This window comes from Cydia splendana, chromosome 16 (assembly GCF_910591565.1).
Source record: "Cydia splendana chromosome 16, ilCydSple1.2, whole genome shotgun sequence".
Taxonomy (NCBI): Eukaryota; Metazoa; Arthropoda; class Insecta; order Lepidoptera; family Tortricidae; genus Cydia; species Cydia splendana.
Window position 1 is genome coordinate 7,081,612 of NC_085975.1, and position 17,324 is coordinate 7,098,935.

The window sequence follows — 17,324 nt, forward strand, 5'->3', positions numbered from 1 at the left end:
TGTCTGGCAACCGACTTCGTTTCTGAACAATTTGACAGACTGCTTTTTGATTATCACACGTGTACCGCTTTACTCGTGGGGCCATTGAGTACGAGTATTACGAGTAATATCGCTAGTTCGGAATTTCAAGGTTAAATATTGACAAAGGAATTGTAAGTGTTGTTGTAAGTTTAAGTTTTACTAATTGTATTATATTTTAACATGTCTATAATTAATGAATATCAAAACAAACCTATACTAACATAACATAAGCCGTGGCATGCCACTACGATTTCATTTCCACGACCTCGCCCGATTGTCATGGACTGCCGGACTCTGAGAATCCGTAGCCATTCATAGCAATTGCTGCTGTTACACGGCACGATTCGGGAAATGTGGGCCAGCCGCCATAAGGTACCTTTTGCCGTGGAACGTCACATATCTTTACTATATCGTATCTAGTTAATCTCTAATTCATTTCCCGAATCGAGCCGACACATTGAAGTTTAAGTTTGATTCTGTTAGATACGCTTCTAAAAACATTATGATATTATGATGTGTCGGAGGTATAGCGAGCTCTGCCAAAATGCATGGACTCATTATAAATGTATAATTATATTCTCCTTTGAGACCACTGATTCAAGAAAGCTTAACTATTGATGTGCCATGCAACAACATATTTATGTAACTGCGTAAGCTTGTCTCCAATTTAAGTTTTGTCATTTATTCACGCTCGCGTGTTTAATGCTACAAAACAATTTACAACCGTAAATTGGTTTTTCAAACATTGAGCTGCGTTACATCAGTGTATTGATTTTAAAATGTTTCATAATGTTATTTTCAGATATTTCTACGTCCATTCTATGTTTTTTATTTTACATTTGCTGCCCCAATATTACAGGGTTCTATGTTACATTTTCAAGATAGTTGAAATTCGACTTAATGTCACTATGATATTATTATGTTCAAATTTCAGTTCGATAAAAGTGAAACATAGAACCCTGTAATATTGGGGCAGCGATTTGTGACATAAAACGAGACCCGTTATATAGGTTTTAACCCATTATTGACAGCACAAGAATAAAAGGGTGAAAAATTGTCAGACCCATGTTGTAGGTAATGTAGGGTAGGTAAATAAATATTAAATATTCGTGTAAACATCAGTCGCTGTGGCAGCGGTATTTGACGACTGACAACAAGCCTTTAGGAGTTAGAAAAGTTTCCGCCGGATTCCATTTTATAACGGAAAGTAAATAGAGAAAGGAAGCTAAAATTTGTGTTATATTTTGTTAAAGTTTGTTGGCATGTCTACTTGAATGACAGATGAATTGTGAAATATACATGCGATCATCATCACCATTGCAGCCAAAGATCATCGTAATAGACTAATCGTTGAGGGACGTACACTGATAAATTGTTCAACCAAAAGAAAGTGAATATTGCATACATAATATTTACACCAGACTGGAAATGAAAAGTTCCCTTCATGGGCAACTGACTCCACATGAAAATCGTCCCGCGGCCTGAATGGCCCTTTTTGATTTTTTTCGTGTGTGACTCAACCCATTGCCTCGACAACTCATTCCACGGGCTCAGTTGACCACTCTGCCGTTTCATGGTCAAATCAGCCCGCGGGCTCAGTCGACCACTCTCTGCCGTTTCATGGTCAAATCAGCCCGCGGGCTCAGTCGACCACTCTCTGCCGTTTCATGGTCAAATCAGCCCGCGGGCTCAGTCGACCACTCTCTGCCGTTTCATGGTCAAATCAGCCCGCGGGCTCAGTCGACCACTCTCTGCCGTTTCATGGTCAAATCAGCCCGCGGGCTCAGTCGACCACTCTCTGCCGTTTCATGGTCAAATCAGCCCGCGGGCTCAGTCGACCACTCTCTGCCGTTTCATGGTCAAATCTGCCCGCGGGCTCAGTCGACCACTCTGCCGTTTCATGGTCAAATCATCCCGCGGGCTCAGTCGACCACTCTCTGCCGTTTCCTGGTCAAATCAGCCCGCGGGCTCAGTTGACCACTCTGCCGTTTCATGGTCAAATCATCCCGCGGGCTCAGTCGACCACTCTCTGCCGTTTCATGGTCAAATCAGCCCGCGGGCTCAGTCGACCACTCTCTGCCGTTTCATGGTCAAATCAGCCCGCGGGCTCAGTCGACCACTCTCTGCCGTTTCATGGTCAAATCAGCCCGCGGGCTCAGTCGACCACTCTCTGCCGTTTCATGGTCAAATCTGCCCGCGGGCTCAGTCGACCACTCTGCCGTTTCATGGTCAAATCATCCCGCGGGCTCAGTCGACCACTCTCTGCCGTTTCATGGTCAAATCTGCCCGCGGGCTCAGTTGACCACTCTGCCGTTTCATGGTCAAATCATCCCGCGGGCTCAGTCGACCACTCTCTGCCGTTTCATGGTCAAATCAGCCCGCGGGCTCAGTCGACCACTCTCTGCCGTTTCATGGTCAAATCAGCCCGCGGGCTCAGTCGACCACTCTCTGCCGTTTCATGGTCAAATCAGCCCGCGGGCTCAGTCGACCACTCTCTGCCGTTTCATGGTCAAATCAGCCCGCGGGCTCAGTCGACCACTCTCTGCCGTTTCATGGTCAAATCAGCCCGCGGGCTCAGTCGACCACTCTCTGCCGTTTCATGGTCAAATCAGCCCGCGGGCTCAGTCGACCACTCTCTGCCGTTTCATGGTCAAATCTGCCCGCGGGCTCAGTCGACCACTCTGCCGTTTCATGGTCAAATCATCCCGCGGGCTCAGTCGACCACTCTCTGCCGTTTCATGGTCAAATCTGCCCGCGGGCTCAGTCGACCACTCTGCCGTTTCATGGTCAAATCATCCCGCGGGCTCAGTCGACCACTCTCTGCCGTTTCATGGTCAAATCTGCCCGCGGGCTCAGTTGACCACTCTGCCGTTTCATGGTCAAATCATCCCGCGGGCTCAGTCGACCACTCTCTGCCGTTTCATGGTCAAATCAGCCCGCGGGCTCAGTCGACCACTCTCTGCCGTTTCATGGTCAAATCTGCCCGCGGGCTCAGTCGTCTACCTCCTTGTGTCTAACTTACTGGAATATACTTAAATAATATTACAGTTAGAGTTACGCAAAATTATGTTTCCAACAAAACAAATATTCAAAATGAATATTGTTAGAGTTTTATCGCATTAGCCGGATGCTAACTAAGTATAAAATTAAATAATAAGAGTCCTCTAGTAATCAAAAATGGGATTATAAATTACGGGCCATAAAAATAATTGTTATCGTTCTAGACAGCGGTGTTTAATGCGGCCATTACACGCACTTGTTGCCGACTGATTTATTAACGAATTCTCAAGTTTGCCAACACTTTGTTATCGCCACTGTATTACCGTTTAAATCACCCTGAATTATTAATACAGCCGCAATAATGAGTTGGTACAGTCGAGTGCATAAATATGTATACATTATATCACCTTATTGCAATGGGTAAAGGTGAATAAATGTATACATATTTATGCACTCGACTGTACCAGGGGTGCGAAACTCCTGACTTCGGCCAAACTCGGCTCCGCTCGGCTCAGCATTGCTCCGAGCAATTATTAGGGTTGGCACCACTTGACTTCCTTTTGCGTGAACGACCACAGATAAGATAATCACTTGAATTTTGACAACCCTAAATAGCCGAAAGGGATAGTGCCATATATTAGAAAGGGATAGCATGATTCGACCCTGAACCGCTGTCAAACTTCGGTTTTGTAGGAAGTTTCCTTTCTGTACGGCAGTACTATTATTTATTCTGTGACTGTACACTATAAGAACATGGTGTCAGGTATAACTTAATGAATAGTAGGACTTTTTATGCCCATATTTCAGGTAGGTACGTTGGGATAAGATTGAACGGTTTGTTGATGACATGAGCAGTGATGAATTGGAACAATATACTGTTTGTCGAGTTTAAACTGTTATGTCATACTAAGATTAAGCTAAATTTACGATTTAACCCACATATTTTTGTCGCCGCAAGTGTTGGGTGACCCAAACCCGCCACCGTGCCCGACTATAACGACAGCGCAAGATCACCTCCAACCGGTTCTCTCACAGCGCGCCCAGCGACGAGCAACAGTACGCGGCGCGCGGCTATGGCTATTGTGAATGTTACTCATGCACTGTTAGTGCTTGAAAATTGAGACCAAGGCTCTCTGAAACATGTCGCATGAGTGACTTAAAATACGTGAGTTAAACCGTAAAATTAGCTTGTCTGTGTTGAAAAATTCTATATAAAGGGTTAAGAGCCTCGAATGTACCTCAAACTGATAAGGAAGCTCCGTTAAAGGGTTTATAATGAGTTCCGTCATTCAATTGATTTCCTCCAGGACTGGTCACCCTTCTTTTAATTAACGAATCCATTTATCTTTCGAGCCCGTCGGGCCCGGACTCCCGTTTAAGGCACCTATAAAACTGCTGAAGAATGGAGCATTATGAGATTATACGATTGGATATAGTCATGAAAATGCATTAGGTAAAAAACTGTTCTAACCATTTACGCTTACTAGGTAGTTTACTTAGAAGAATGTTTTGTACCTTTCGACGGTTTTAACCTTGGACACCTTTGATCAGTTAAATCTTGCAGCAATTCAGTATGTCAGAGTTGCAGATTAAAAAAAATCGTACCTATATGTTTAATTCATTGCGTTCAGGTTCTTATTTCTTTTAAATATCAGTGGTGTTTATGTTAGATTTCTTTCTAAGTATTCGATTTGATAAAATAACGACTACTTTTTATTGATACAAAGACGGTTTAATTCGCCTCAATTAACAAATTAAAACACCTATTAAGTACAAACATACTTCACAAATTAGTTTATATTTCAGAGCACTTCCGCTCGCACTCGTCTGTTGTAAATAAATGGTGGAAAATGATATCATTTTCAAATAGTCACCACGATTCACAAATACAGAGATTATCGAACCCTTTTTCAAAATGTGCGCGAAAAACGGCCTAGGATTACCAAATCGCCATTTGAAACACACTGTAACGTTTCGCCGCACTCGGCTCTGTTCTAAGTCTGTAATTTATAGGTTCGGGATATGGAATCCTGATATTGTACAAGGGTCGCTCCTCGGTGATTTGATCTGTGACGGACGAGATGGCTCCATTTACTTCTCATTTGATTCTATTATAGCTTTTCCTAAGATCATGAAGGGTCAGGATGAATGGTTTATGGGTGGTGAATATTTTAGTGTCTGAAAGTACTTGCGTCACTAGGCTAAATGGAAAAATGACTATTTGGGTTAATGGATTTAAGCACCATATTACCATAACCATCAACTTTTACAATATTTCACGCCCTAAGTCGTGTGCAATCTTATTTCTTTGAAGTCGGGGAATAATTTCTCGTAACATATATTATAATTATGGACTTAAATAGGTAAACTGTGCTACCAGCTAGCTTATTCTATCTTATGTAAAGACAACTTTCCTCCAACAACAGGAAAAGTCAATGGGTAGTTTACCCTATTTTCTTCATTTCATTTAATAATATTCTCAATCATATTCTTCCACTGCCCCCTACCGTACCCCTGACCTATCCTTATATGAAAGAAATCATTTTTAATGCGTTTTACTTTTAACTGTAAATATTTCTAAGCATAGCAAGACTATATTTTGTTAAAGGTTGTACGGGTCCATTATCACCAAAGCCAATTTATGTATGTAACAATACTGGAACTAAATCATTGTGCTTCTGTTCGAATTATTGGTATTCCATTTAACGCATTGTAATTATACACCTGCAGCATTTATTATTGACAAATATGGGTAATTTCATTGTAAACCCCCTCTCTATGTATTTTCACTAAAATCCCAACTAGGTACGCTTGCGTCTTACATAGTCCTAATTATAAATTTCAATTGATCAATTTTCGCCCGCAACCCGAACCTCTTTAGAGGCACGTGATGGGAGGTTCGACCCTCGGAGTAATTAACAATGGAGCCGCCATTAACAGGCGTTCCCCTCTGTCGAAAATATGCGGCCAATGGTCAACCACATGTCAACCATATGTATGGACTGACGTTTATCTGACATGACGTACCTATACATTTGATGTGCCCCTCCCCCGCAAAAAACGGCAGACTATTTTGTACCGAAAAATTTAGACATGGCGTCTCCGCTGGTTATATCCTCTAAGGTTCGACCCGACATTCGAACCTTTCTGACAAATTGCTTACTCTGTTCACTTTATGTTCAGGAATTGTGTCTTTGTATTTCAATGAGGTGAAATTAGTATGTTATGATATAAATAGGCTTTGTATTGTTATATATTAATATAATTGTTATTCAGACTTCAATCACAAACTAAAAGACAGGCAGCTATTGCCGATTTACGATGTAATCGTAACATGCACCGATACGGAAGCAGTCGAAATCCGGCACCCGACGAGCGGAATGCTTTTTGCAGGCTACGTATTACAGGCGTAATGCCGTAATTCAGGCCGTCAGGTGCAGCCGCTGCCAACCTCGAGCGATTAACCCATTTGAGGACCAACCAACCATTCTGTCAAGACCCTGCCGCAGCCCTCAAGAGCCAACTAACTCGAGGAATTTCTCAACGAATCTGTAGCGTAAGTAGGTCTCACGCTCGCGCGAGCAAATGGAATGTTTGCTGCCAACACTTAAGAATATTGATATTACACCTACTTTAATATTCCAGTTTGGAAAGCTTTTAAGACCTGTTTAGTGACTGACAGCCGGGGTAAGGAAAATTCGTCGAAAATTTCGATATAAAACTTAGCTAATGTACCTACGAATTTCGCGTTCTTCGAAGTAAATATATAATTGCAGCTGCTAGAATGTTCAACTCACTGAACTGAATCGCTTTTATTTCTATAACAGCGTTCAAAGTTCTAATATAAAGTTCCCGCTGGTGGTATGCAAAGTTTTATGCTTTTGGCTGATAACTTGGCCGTCGTTTTCGAGTTTATTTTGTTCTGCAATTAATTATCTTAGCTGCTAATGATAATGGAAAAATTAGCTTTACACTTTATGCACATTTTCTGTTAATATTGTGATTAAATATTATATTTCATAGAGAACAACACGCGTACTTCTCGCGCGTAAGGTACCTATTATTAGCTTAAATTTTCTTGCCATTTTGTCCTCGGGGAGTATCTCTCAACCCTAAGGAATTCTTTAAAACGAAATGAGAAGTATATCTAATGTGATTTGTTATTCACTTTTTCCAGGTCATAAATTTATTTAAGTACCTACTAAAAGACGTACGATTTAAGTATGTCAGCGATATAAAGTCAATTAAGGTAAAATTAATTTTCCCAAAGTTAAATTAACACACGCCGTATTTCACCTGACTTTGCTAACCAATCGTTTAATACTTGCTTAACTGTGGCAATAAATAAGAGACTATCAAGATCGAAGTCATTGGAAACTCAGGTGAAGCCGGGGTGAGATAAGTAAATACAGCAGCGTGACCCTTGTCAAAGACGCGAACTTTGACAAATGTTGTAGGTTCAGGGGGGAATTAGAACTTTTAATCCATTAATACTCGTCTGATAGTTACAGCTCCTGTTTGAATTGGAATTAAGTGGCAATTTGGAGAACTTCTATGAGCTTACTTAATTGTTTTTCGAGTAAATGCACTAGTTTATAGTTTTGTGAAATAATGTAAATATCACTTATAGGTTAGTTTAGTCAACTAAAATTGAAATTATGTTCGTGCCACGATAAGGTCCTATTCGAGTGGGATGTTTTTAATGTCTCAATTTTGTTTATGACATTCAGAAATAGCACGTGTCCTTTTTGAATCGACCTTCTAGTCTCCAGATTATTCATATTAAAAATATAAGATGTACAATAGGTATTTAATAAGTGCACTTTGGATAAACCTGGTACTTATCTCAATTGTAACTAAACGGAATTTTCAAGTTTTATTTAGCGAGAACTCTGAAAGTTTAAGTCATCACAACACTTAACCTTTCCTAACGCATCATTGACCGCAGGCCGGGTCATTGCTTTTAGTCAAATTAACTGAGAGCAAAAGGAGGCGCTGGGAACTAAAGATACTTGGGTCTGATATTTTAATCATCAGGATAATGTATACTTTAATTTTTATTATGTGTTAAGCCAGATATTAGTTTCATTAAGTAGGTATTAAGTATATTCGTATGACTGCACACCCCAATGTGAACAGCGAGTCGAAATATCAAGTACCACATAGTTAGGACACTTTATTTTAGTATTCTGGTACCAAATGAGAGATTATCACGTCACGGGTCAACGCGCCTTCTAAGGCGTGTGAATCACGGGCTCCCCTTTTGGAGAAGTCCTCCCGCACCAATGTGGATAAGGAGGGATTCACACTGGTGGAAAGGAAGAACAAGGTGCGCAGGGCGCCCCGTAAGACTCTGTGTGGCACTGCGGAACCGGTTAATTCTGGTTTACGAATTGCGACACCGAGTAAGGCGCTCTACGTGTCTCGCCTGCATTACTCCGCCGGGGCCGACGAGGTGGTGGAGTACGTCCGCCGGAAGACTGGCTACACGCTGAGGGTGCACCAGCTACAGTCGCGTCACTATGTGCACTTCAGTTCATTTGTGGTGCGCGTGCCGCGGCCGCTGCAGGACACCATCGCAAGCGCGGACTTCTGGCCGAAGGGTGTGGTGTTTCGGAGATTCCGGGGCAACCTGCCGAACCCTACACCAAGTCAGACGACGCAACGGAGCCACGCTGTTACGTCGTCGCCCAAATTTAATGTTTAATTTGTGTTTGGTTTTTATTTGTAGTTTTGTTGTTGTTTTCTTGTATTCTTATTTTGTAGTTTCACAGTGCCTTAGTTTTTACTGTAATGCTGTGTCACTTATTTGAGTAATAAATAAATAAATAAATTATAATTTAAACTGAAATGAAACTTAATCGCGTGCACTTACTTTATTTAGCCTGGATTGCAGAGGTCGCGGGTTCAAGTCGTGCAGAAGCGTAGATTTTTCAATTTTTATCTTTAATATAAAATCTGAAGTTTCAGTTAAATCTATGAGTAACCTATTTTTATACATTTTTTATAAAAATATGTATACCTACACGTACTTCCCTACTCTTAAGGGGCCCACTGATTAACAGTCCGCCGGACGGTATCGGCCCGTCAGTTAGAACAAAATTTTGACAGTTCCGAACAACTGACGGGCGATACCGTGCGGCGGACTGTTAATCAGTGGGCCCCTTTACGGAAAGTTTACTACCAAGTAAGTAATCTTATTTTCCTTCTTTGATCGGGATGAAAGTGTGTCAGGACCAGGATAGAAAGTTATAATAGAGATGGTTTTCTATTTTCCCTTCAGACATGAATGCCCCAGGTGCAATTTCCAGAACAAGTAGTAACTGTTAAAGGAGCTGCACTCCAGAGACGCTCTTTATCTACTACTTACTGAATAGTAAAACTATTATGAACCCAGTAAAACGCTTTGAATGCATTTACCTTCACATTGCGTAGAAATTTCTGCAAAACATGTTTCTGAGCATTTATTTATTTGATTTATAAAATTTGTAATCTTTTTACACTTGCTACTTTCAACAAACCCAGTAACGTGAACACAAATCAACAAGCGCATCAAAAAAAAAACTATAGTAAGTACCATTGCCCACAATGTTAACTGGCAGTTCGTAAACCTTATTACAAAAGGCATAAACATACAGTTTAGAGTGTTGCTGTTTGTACATATTCTATTGCAAATTGATTAGAAACAACAACATTTGAATTCCTAAATGTTGTTGACCTAAACGCCAATAATATGTCTTTAATCCTCGTAGGTATATATCAGTATATACCTTTTTATGAAACGTCTGTCCGTTTTATGTAATTATAATATACGAGTCTTCAATCACCGTTTAAAATAATAAGTTTTGTGGAGCTCGGTTTTAAAATCTACTCCACAACCCACCATTCGCTGCAGTAAAAGTTGGAAGAATCGCAAGTTCTAAAATGAAATTCGTTTGTTACAGGGCACTGAAGATGAAGATCTGCACGTACTTGCTGCTCAGCTTCTTGGGTAAGAACATTTCTAAGTTATTGGTTTTTAGATCTTTGTCAGAGAAAAATAATTTAAGTTTATAATTTTCAACGCACATGTTTGCAGTTGCAGTTTGCTTATGAGGTGAATGTTACCTCATAAGCTTATAACGTTATATTATAACTAACAAAAAATATACGTCTCAACTCAAGGTACGCCTTACTCACCGCGTCTCACTTAAAAATACAGCTCTTCTTTTCTATGTGAATGAAATGGGTAATGCTAAGTCCACATCTGACTTAAAAAGCTTTTTAAAAATACGAGTTTCCTCGTTCGTGGTGAAATACATAACATACTTATTTAGCGTTTTGTATTCAGTTAGATACCTACGAGTAGAAATTGCAAGGGTGCCTGAACGTGTTTAAAATTTTCAACCACCTTGCCGAACGTCATACAATTGACCCTTCGCAAACATCTCGTTATCGATTTTATATTTTACATTCGACTAGCAAAGTTACGCGGCAACGTATTTCGAAGTCGAAGTGTCAAAGTGAATTTCGTTTCTAACTGAGCGTGGGGTGTCCCGGGGGCTCGGTAAATCTGCGGACACAGATCTTTTGAGTAAAACGAGAGACGTGCCCGCCGAACTGAGATACATTGCTCGCCGTCCTCTTAGACAGATGGCGAGAATCTGGGTCGCAATGATATAACCAGATCAGGCTAAGTGGTATCTATCGCTTTGATGCTTTGAGTAAGTTTTGGGTTTCTCTATATAGGTATTTTTCTATGACCCGTCATTTTCGCTGCACAAAAACTCTCCGAATGTCGTAAAGTTACATAATATTTTAAAGATTCGCACAAATATTTATTTTTCTTTGTTCCAGTGTATGAACAGAGTAAAGTTGCACTGCTGAGTATGTACTTATAAAATTTGCCGTAATCTCTACATCAAAACAAAAAAGTTGGAAAATACAGTTGTACCAACTCGAAATAGCAAGTTACGCTCGCCGTTCGCCGACTTCACAGTTGAAATAACTTAGCACGCCAAAGGGTGCGCAAAGTTCCCTTGTCTGCCTTATCGCGCAATGTTCTGAGGTTGGCAAACTTGTCTTTTATATCATTTCAAACAATGTGGTTTTAGTGAGCGCTCATTTTGGTTTGTTTTCGAAAACTTGTCTCAAACAAAAATAAGCTGCAAGGAATATTCTGGCTTGTATTTTAAATCCCACTTTGTTGGTTTTCACTTAATAATTATTACCGGAGATCGCAACGCAAGGAAGGGTAATGTGTTTATCAGTCTATGTATGTACTATGTAGGTATATATGTTTGTTCTTTTTTGGCACTCTAGAGACCAAACGTGTTAGCCGATTTTGATATTCTCACGTCAATCTATTTGTTTTAATTGTCCGAGTGTCACTAATGACATGAAATTATGTAGGTATAAATACATAAATTTGAGCCATATGTGTAGATCGCTATAAGTTCCTTTAACGCATACACTGCCAGGGGGCGTGGCCTAGGAACAAACTTTTATGACAGTGGACGCACATGTGCGTCGGGGGCAGTGAATGTGTTAAAACGGGCTTGGTCCTACCCGCTAGTGAGAAATTAGGTAGCCGTCGCGGTATTGAATTTGTGACAAATCTCAAATAGGTAATCCAGCATCATATTTATATGAAAATTCATGTTCAGTGAGTGTTGCCAGGCTCACGTCTCGGCTAGCGACGTCGGTCGTGCGTAAAATTCCCGCCAAAGTTGCAGCCTGTCAACGGGCTGCCATCTGCATGCGAACTAACTTGGTCTACTTGAACAAGTTTAGCGTTTAATTTGTGCTGTTTAGATTGTTGAGACGAGACTCGATTAGTTAGATACTTACATAGGTAGCAGTTGAAATATACCTTACCTCTATACAGCCATATGTATATAGTTAGGTACGATTGAAATGAATCGTTGTCGTAAACTATCTGCACACTTATAATGTAAAGAACAATTTTGTAATTGATAATTTTAGTTTTAGTTTTATCTAATTGTAGCTTGGTTAGGTTTAAGTAGTAATAATTAGTTAAATTATTTTTTGTGATTTTCAACTTTTACTCTTAATATGTAATTACTTAATAAAGGTACAATATTAATTAATTAATTACTACAAAATTTGGCTTTACCTACTTGTTGAAATTAATCCACCCGAATAAAATTCATAATTTCTCGTACAAAAGTAGGTTTTGCAATACAAATTTAGATAGAGACTGTACACGTAAAAAGTAATCATTTAATCAATCCCCTGCTATAGTAACGTTACCACGAAATATATAATAATTTAATTCCAAGAAAGTGAGTACCTACTAAAATGTTATCATTAAATTTCGGTTTATAATATGTACACGGTCTTTTATTCCGAGAAGCGTTGTGTCCACGCTGCATTTTGAGGTGCTTTTTTAAAAGCATTTATAGAGCATCATGATGGACTTTAAAATACATTTGTGTACTCTTTTTACAGCAAAAAATATTCAAGTGAAATTTTCTTGGTGATGTGATGCGCGGGAATAAATAATTTCGAAATTGAATACCTCTATTATGAATGAATTCAATTGAAATATGAAATTAATATGTTATTTCTTTTCAACCAAAAAGAAGATACCTAATATTCTGAAAGCGAAAGAGAATATTACCTACTCGTTTTTTTAATATTACGTACGACGACGGTGAAATTCGTGTTCCTCAAATTACAGCCTTAGTTTGAGCAAAAAGAATAGATAGTATAGAGGGGTCCTGTCATTGTAAATTTTGTAGTCACTGTAAATTTACTGCCATCTATCGACACACGGCTAAAACTCAAAATGAAAACGTATAAAGTTATCAAAAAAATTATATATATGGATAAATGATTTTATTATTTTTATATCATTTTGATCCATGTTCATTCACTGATATCTATGTGTTAAAATTGTTAAATATGAAACGGTGTCGTCACGCCATCTAGCTGAGGATAGGCTAAAGGTGTGTGCGGCATCTATTCGAGAATGACTTTTACTTGACTTCCGAGGCACGTTTTTTCCTTAGACTTTATTCGTCTTATACGAAGTTACATATGTCTTTAGTTTGAGGAACGTCTATGATATTGCTCAGTAATTATTATGGATTGGAAGCCGTCTACCGTTAATTCATACTCGCATATGTAATGTGACAGTTCCGTGAATCGAATGAGCATTATACTTTGGGTTTACCAGTGCTTATTTCTGTTGTGTTACAATGGTGATGAAGCGACGGTTTTATTGATGATACATAGGTGATACAAAATTGATCTATTGTCAACTCGATCAAATTTTGACAATACATGCTAATGCATTTCTTTTTGCACGTGCTCATATTGGTGGTATTTACCAGTAAGATAGGTAATTAGTTACCCTATGTCAAACATTTCAAACCACTGCTAACACGTTTCTAGTGGTGTCTGAAGCATAGCGTTAGGGCTCATTTAGACTGTACAAGAACTCGCATTCTAATTTCATTAGGTACATTGCGGGATTTGATGCGTCGGTTTCGGTTGAACTTGATGTAACGCGGAGTGTTGTAACTAAACTCGCATACTGCGAGTTCGCGCGCCGTTGAAAAAACTCCTAAATTTATTTTACAGTTTAATATATAAGTAATTGTATGGTTGCCGCCAAAATATTGGTATGCTAATAAACAGATGCACTAAATTCAAAACTTTACGCTCTCATTTTACTTAGTTAGACTAACAGCGCAAACTTTGTAGTTCTGTATCATAAAACTATTTCTTGTGTGCATTCTGCACATCGTTACAACAGAACTTACTCTCGCACATAAGCTTCACGCCCTTGCCGTTTATATTTTGCCAAGTTTCGTATCAGTTATACACATTTAGTCAGGGTAGCATGTTAACAAGTCAGAAACTAATGTGCAGCTTGTGGCCAACTAGCTGCAAATAATTTGAAACGTGAGCCAGCTGCTGTAGCAGTGCGAGAATGCTTTGGCTTTTGTTTCACGATCTTGATAAAGCTTTAATTAATTGCGATTAAACTAAGGATACAGTGAAATAAACCTTATAAAGTTGAATGTAAACTGTTGTGAGACATACTAACATTGAATAATTTTGCGGTTTAGACTCACTTGTTTTTAGTCACTCGCGCGACATGTTATTACTAAACTTTATAAAGTTGTTTCACAAAACTAGACTTGAAATTATGAAACGAATATTTTTGCAGTTTTGAGTGATTCACGGTTAGTTTCACTAGACTTATATCGACGTGCACGAATGAGGGTAGACCGAGCGCGGTCTACACAACTTTGACACCCACCCGCTATCATCAGTTACCCGTGAACAAGATGCATGTAACTGCGTCGAAATATCGGGAGCTCGAAAACAATACAAAAGGAAATCACGGTTCATATCCCGGTCGATAAGTCTAGTGAATATTTTTGCGTTTGCCATGGATACCCACTACGTTTTTTAAAGAAGCTTGAAAACGCTATTTGTTTTGTTTTTTGTAATTTCAATTGTTATAAAATATGGAGATTAAATTGTAAAATATTGAGATTAAGTTTCAGCAAATATTTTCAGTGGGGTATTAATGACAGTATGTAGTGTATGCGAGTCATTTTACAGTATTTTAACAATAGCAGAAGGTACTTAGGTGGTTAACAGAATTTTCTATCCTCGTAAATATTTTAAAAAATAAATCCGGAAATTATGCTCGTTGAAAAAAACGAACAAGAACTTTTGTGAAATCTTTCTGGTCAGGCGACGGCTATCTGTTCCGGCTGATAAGAAAAATGAACATTATAATAAATTTATGCTTTAGAGGGATAACGAACACAGATGAAGATCAAAAGAGATTTAAGCCTTAGAAAACTTTGTATCAGATTAAGAGCTTCGAGTTTTTGTCACGATAAAAGCTATCATGAATAATTTTAAATGAAAAAATATAACATTGATTTTGTGCGGAATATTCAACCCACCGTTCTTTATTTTGTTCGCATTGGTACCTACTAAAGAAAACATAATCAATTTGATCTGATATTGACATATTTCTGCGTTCTAGCATCTCGTTCTCACCAATAGTATAGGTATATAGGTATCGTAGGTATATAAAGACCAGCAGCGATCCATTTTTAGTTAGTAACATTTTAGCCTTAATACTATGTTAGTAACTTAAATATGTCTACTTAGACCTACCAATTACTACTTCTGTCCAGTACTTAATGAGCGGGTAGTCAAGGCCCTCGTATAACGCTCTTAGCATGCCTTTAATTAAGATTCACATCGACTGTTTTCAAATTGAGATAAATGGATTGATTGGTGTTTTCAACACGAATTTGTAAATTTCTAACGGCGGTCCTATTATTTCCCCACGAATGTGGACTAATAAACAATTGTAACAACATAGGTACATCTAATAAAAGAAAATTCTCAAACAGACCTATATCAATATGTAATGTAGTACTTAAAGTGGCCAGTAAACTCTTCAAAAGTGACCCAACCGCCGAACCAAAAACAAACTCATTTAATATTTTAAATTTACTATAAAGGCGTCAGTGGCGCACGGACACGAAGTTGACTTAAATTTTAAGGCACTTAGTTTGGAGTTGGAAGTAAGTTTGCGGAGTTACCTACTGTATCGGATCCCAGCGGATCGCGGTGGGACTTGCCACTTAGACGCGTCATTAAAACCGCTGAGCCTTGTGCTCTCGAGTTATCTAGCACGTGTCAACCGCGTTCCATACAAACGTAGTTTCGCAAGACAAGGTCCGACCACACCGCTGCTTAAAAAATGTGACGTTACGAAATCGCAGTGAAGCATCCCATTGAAGTGTACCTTTTTTATCGCATGCTCCACACACTAACAACCACTGACGGTGCGGAATCGCAGTGACGCGTCGTAAATGTCACGATTTTAACGCATGTCCTCCTGCGTTTTGCGTGCGTCACTGTTTTTAAGCAGCGGTGTGGTCGGACCCTGACCCCAGAGCGCGTAGACAACATGCTAATTGTTAGCGCTCCATAGCGTAGCATAGTCATCTCTCTCTACCACTCTTCCATATTAGTGCGACAGTGACAATTGCCTTTCGTTCGCTACGGAGCGTTAACAATGGCATGTCATCTATGCGCTCTATAATCGTTTAAGAACGATGTGATATGTGTGCTTGTAAGTACTCAGTAATCCAATAAAGTAAATCAAGTATTTAGGTAGCAGAAAGGCTGGAGATCCAAGATGTTATTTGTGATAAGTGTACAATAGTTACTTGAACCCGACCGCGCGCACCAACTTACTAGCTAGAGCACCGTTGTCAATCAATATTTCGAACAAGATCTCGACGGAAATAGATTTGTTTAACTGTTCTCTTACTGAGTTCACAGAGGTCACTGGCAAACACTTAACACATTTACTTTTCCCGACGCACATGTGCGTCCACCGTCATACAAGGTCTTTTTCCTAGGCCACGCCTCCTGGCAGTGAATGCGTTATTAACGCATTCACTGCCAGGAGGCGTTAAGTAATCAGTAGGTAATTTATAATAGATATAGTTAAGGATTTTTTATTATACTGTTGCATATTGTGTTAATTACTCGCAATGCTAGATTTTATATTTGTATTTATTACTCGTATTATTATGGAATTGCTACTTATGTGTCCTTCCTATACTAATACTTAGGTACATACTTATATCGCAACACTACCTCGGCGTAGATGTTGCTGCGCATTTAGCCCGTCTAAGCTAACTCTGCACCGTATTTGATAGCACTGAGTGTGGAAGGGTTATCATAAACGTCATCATAGAAATGTGTGCAGTCAAACACGGTGCAGAGTTATCTTAGACAGACTCTTAGACCTTATGTTGCGTTATTTTTGATCAAATTTGATTAGGTACCTCATAGGTAACAAAAAAAGGAGCTGATTCTCCAAAAAATATTTTCAGTAAGAAATGTAGATATGTATTACAATTTTATTTCATACGAATAATGGCGACTGTTAGCACATTCAGGGCCAAGAACCCGACTGTCGGGTACACAGTTCGTAGCGACTACGCGCTACATACGGCAAAGCCGTGGCTACGCGCTACGAACGTAACCCGTAGCACTTAGTGGCAATGAATGTGTTAACTAAATTTGAGCTACCTTTGTGTGGTAGCCTCTATGACATTTACACGATCTCTAGAGAGTCCGCGCATTAAAAGTTACCGTGGACACTGTTTATGAATACCTAATGGCCACTGCTCGTAGTTGAATTTTGGACCATTCTCTGTTCGCGTGGATTCTGCCGTTGATAAATCTGCCGTTGTACGCTGAATACAGATCAGGGTGCCTAGCCAAGACGCCAATCGACAATG

At 39.4% G+C, this 17,324-nt stretch overlaps 1 protein-coding gene across 1 annotated transcript in view; it reads left to right on the forward strand.

The window, feature by feature from the left end:
* Positions 1 to 17,324, forward strand: part of LOC134798209 (cell adhesion molecule Dscam2) — a 249,341-nt gene that overhangs the window by 66,470 nt on the left and 165,547 nt on the right. The window contains exon 2 of the mRNA XM_063770574.1: positions 9,966 to 10,012. Coding sequence (XP_063626644.1) covers positions 9,966 to 10,012 — 47 coding nt within the window. The remainder of the gene's footprint in view (positions 1 to 9,965; positions 10,013 to 17,324) is intronic.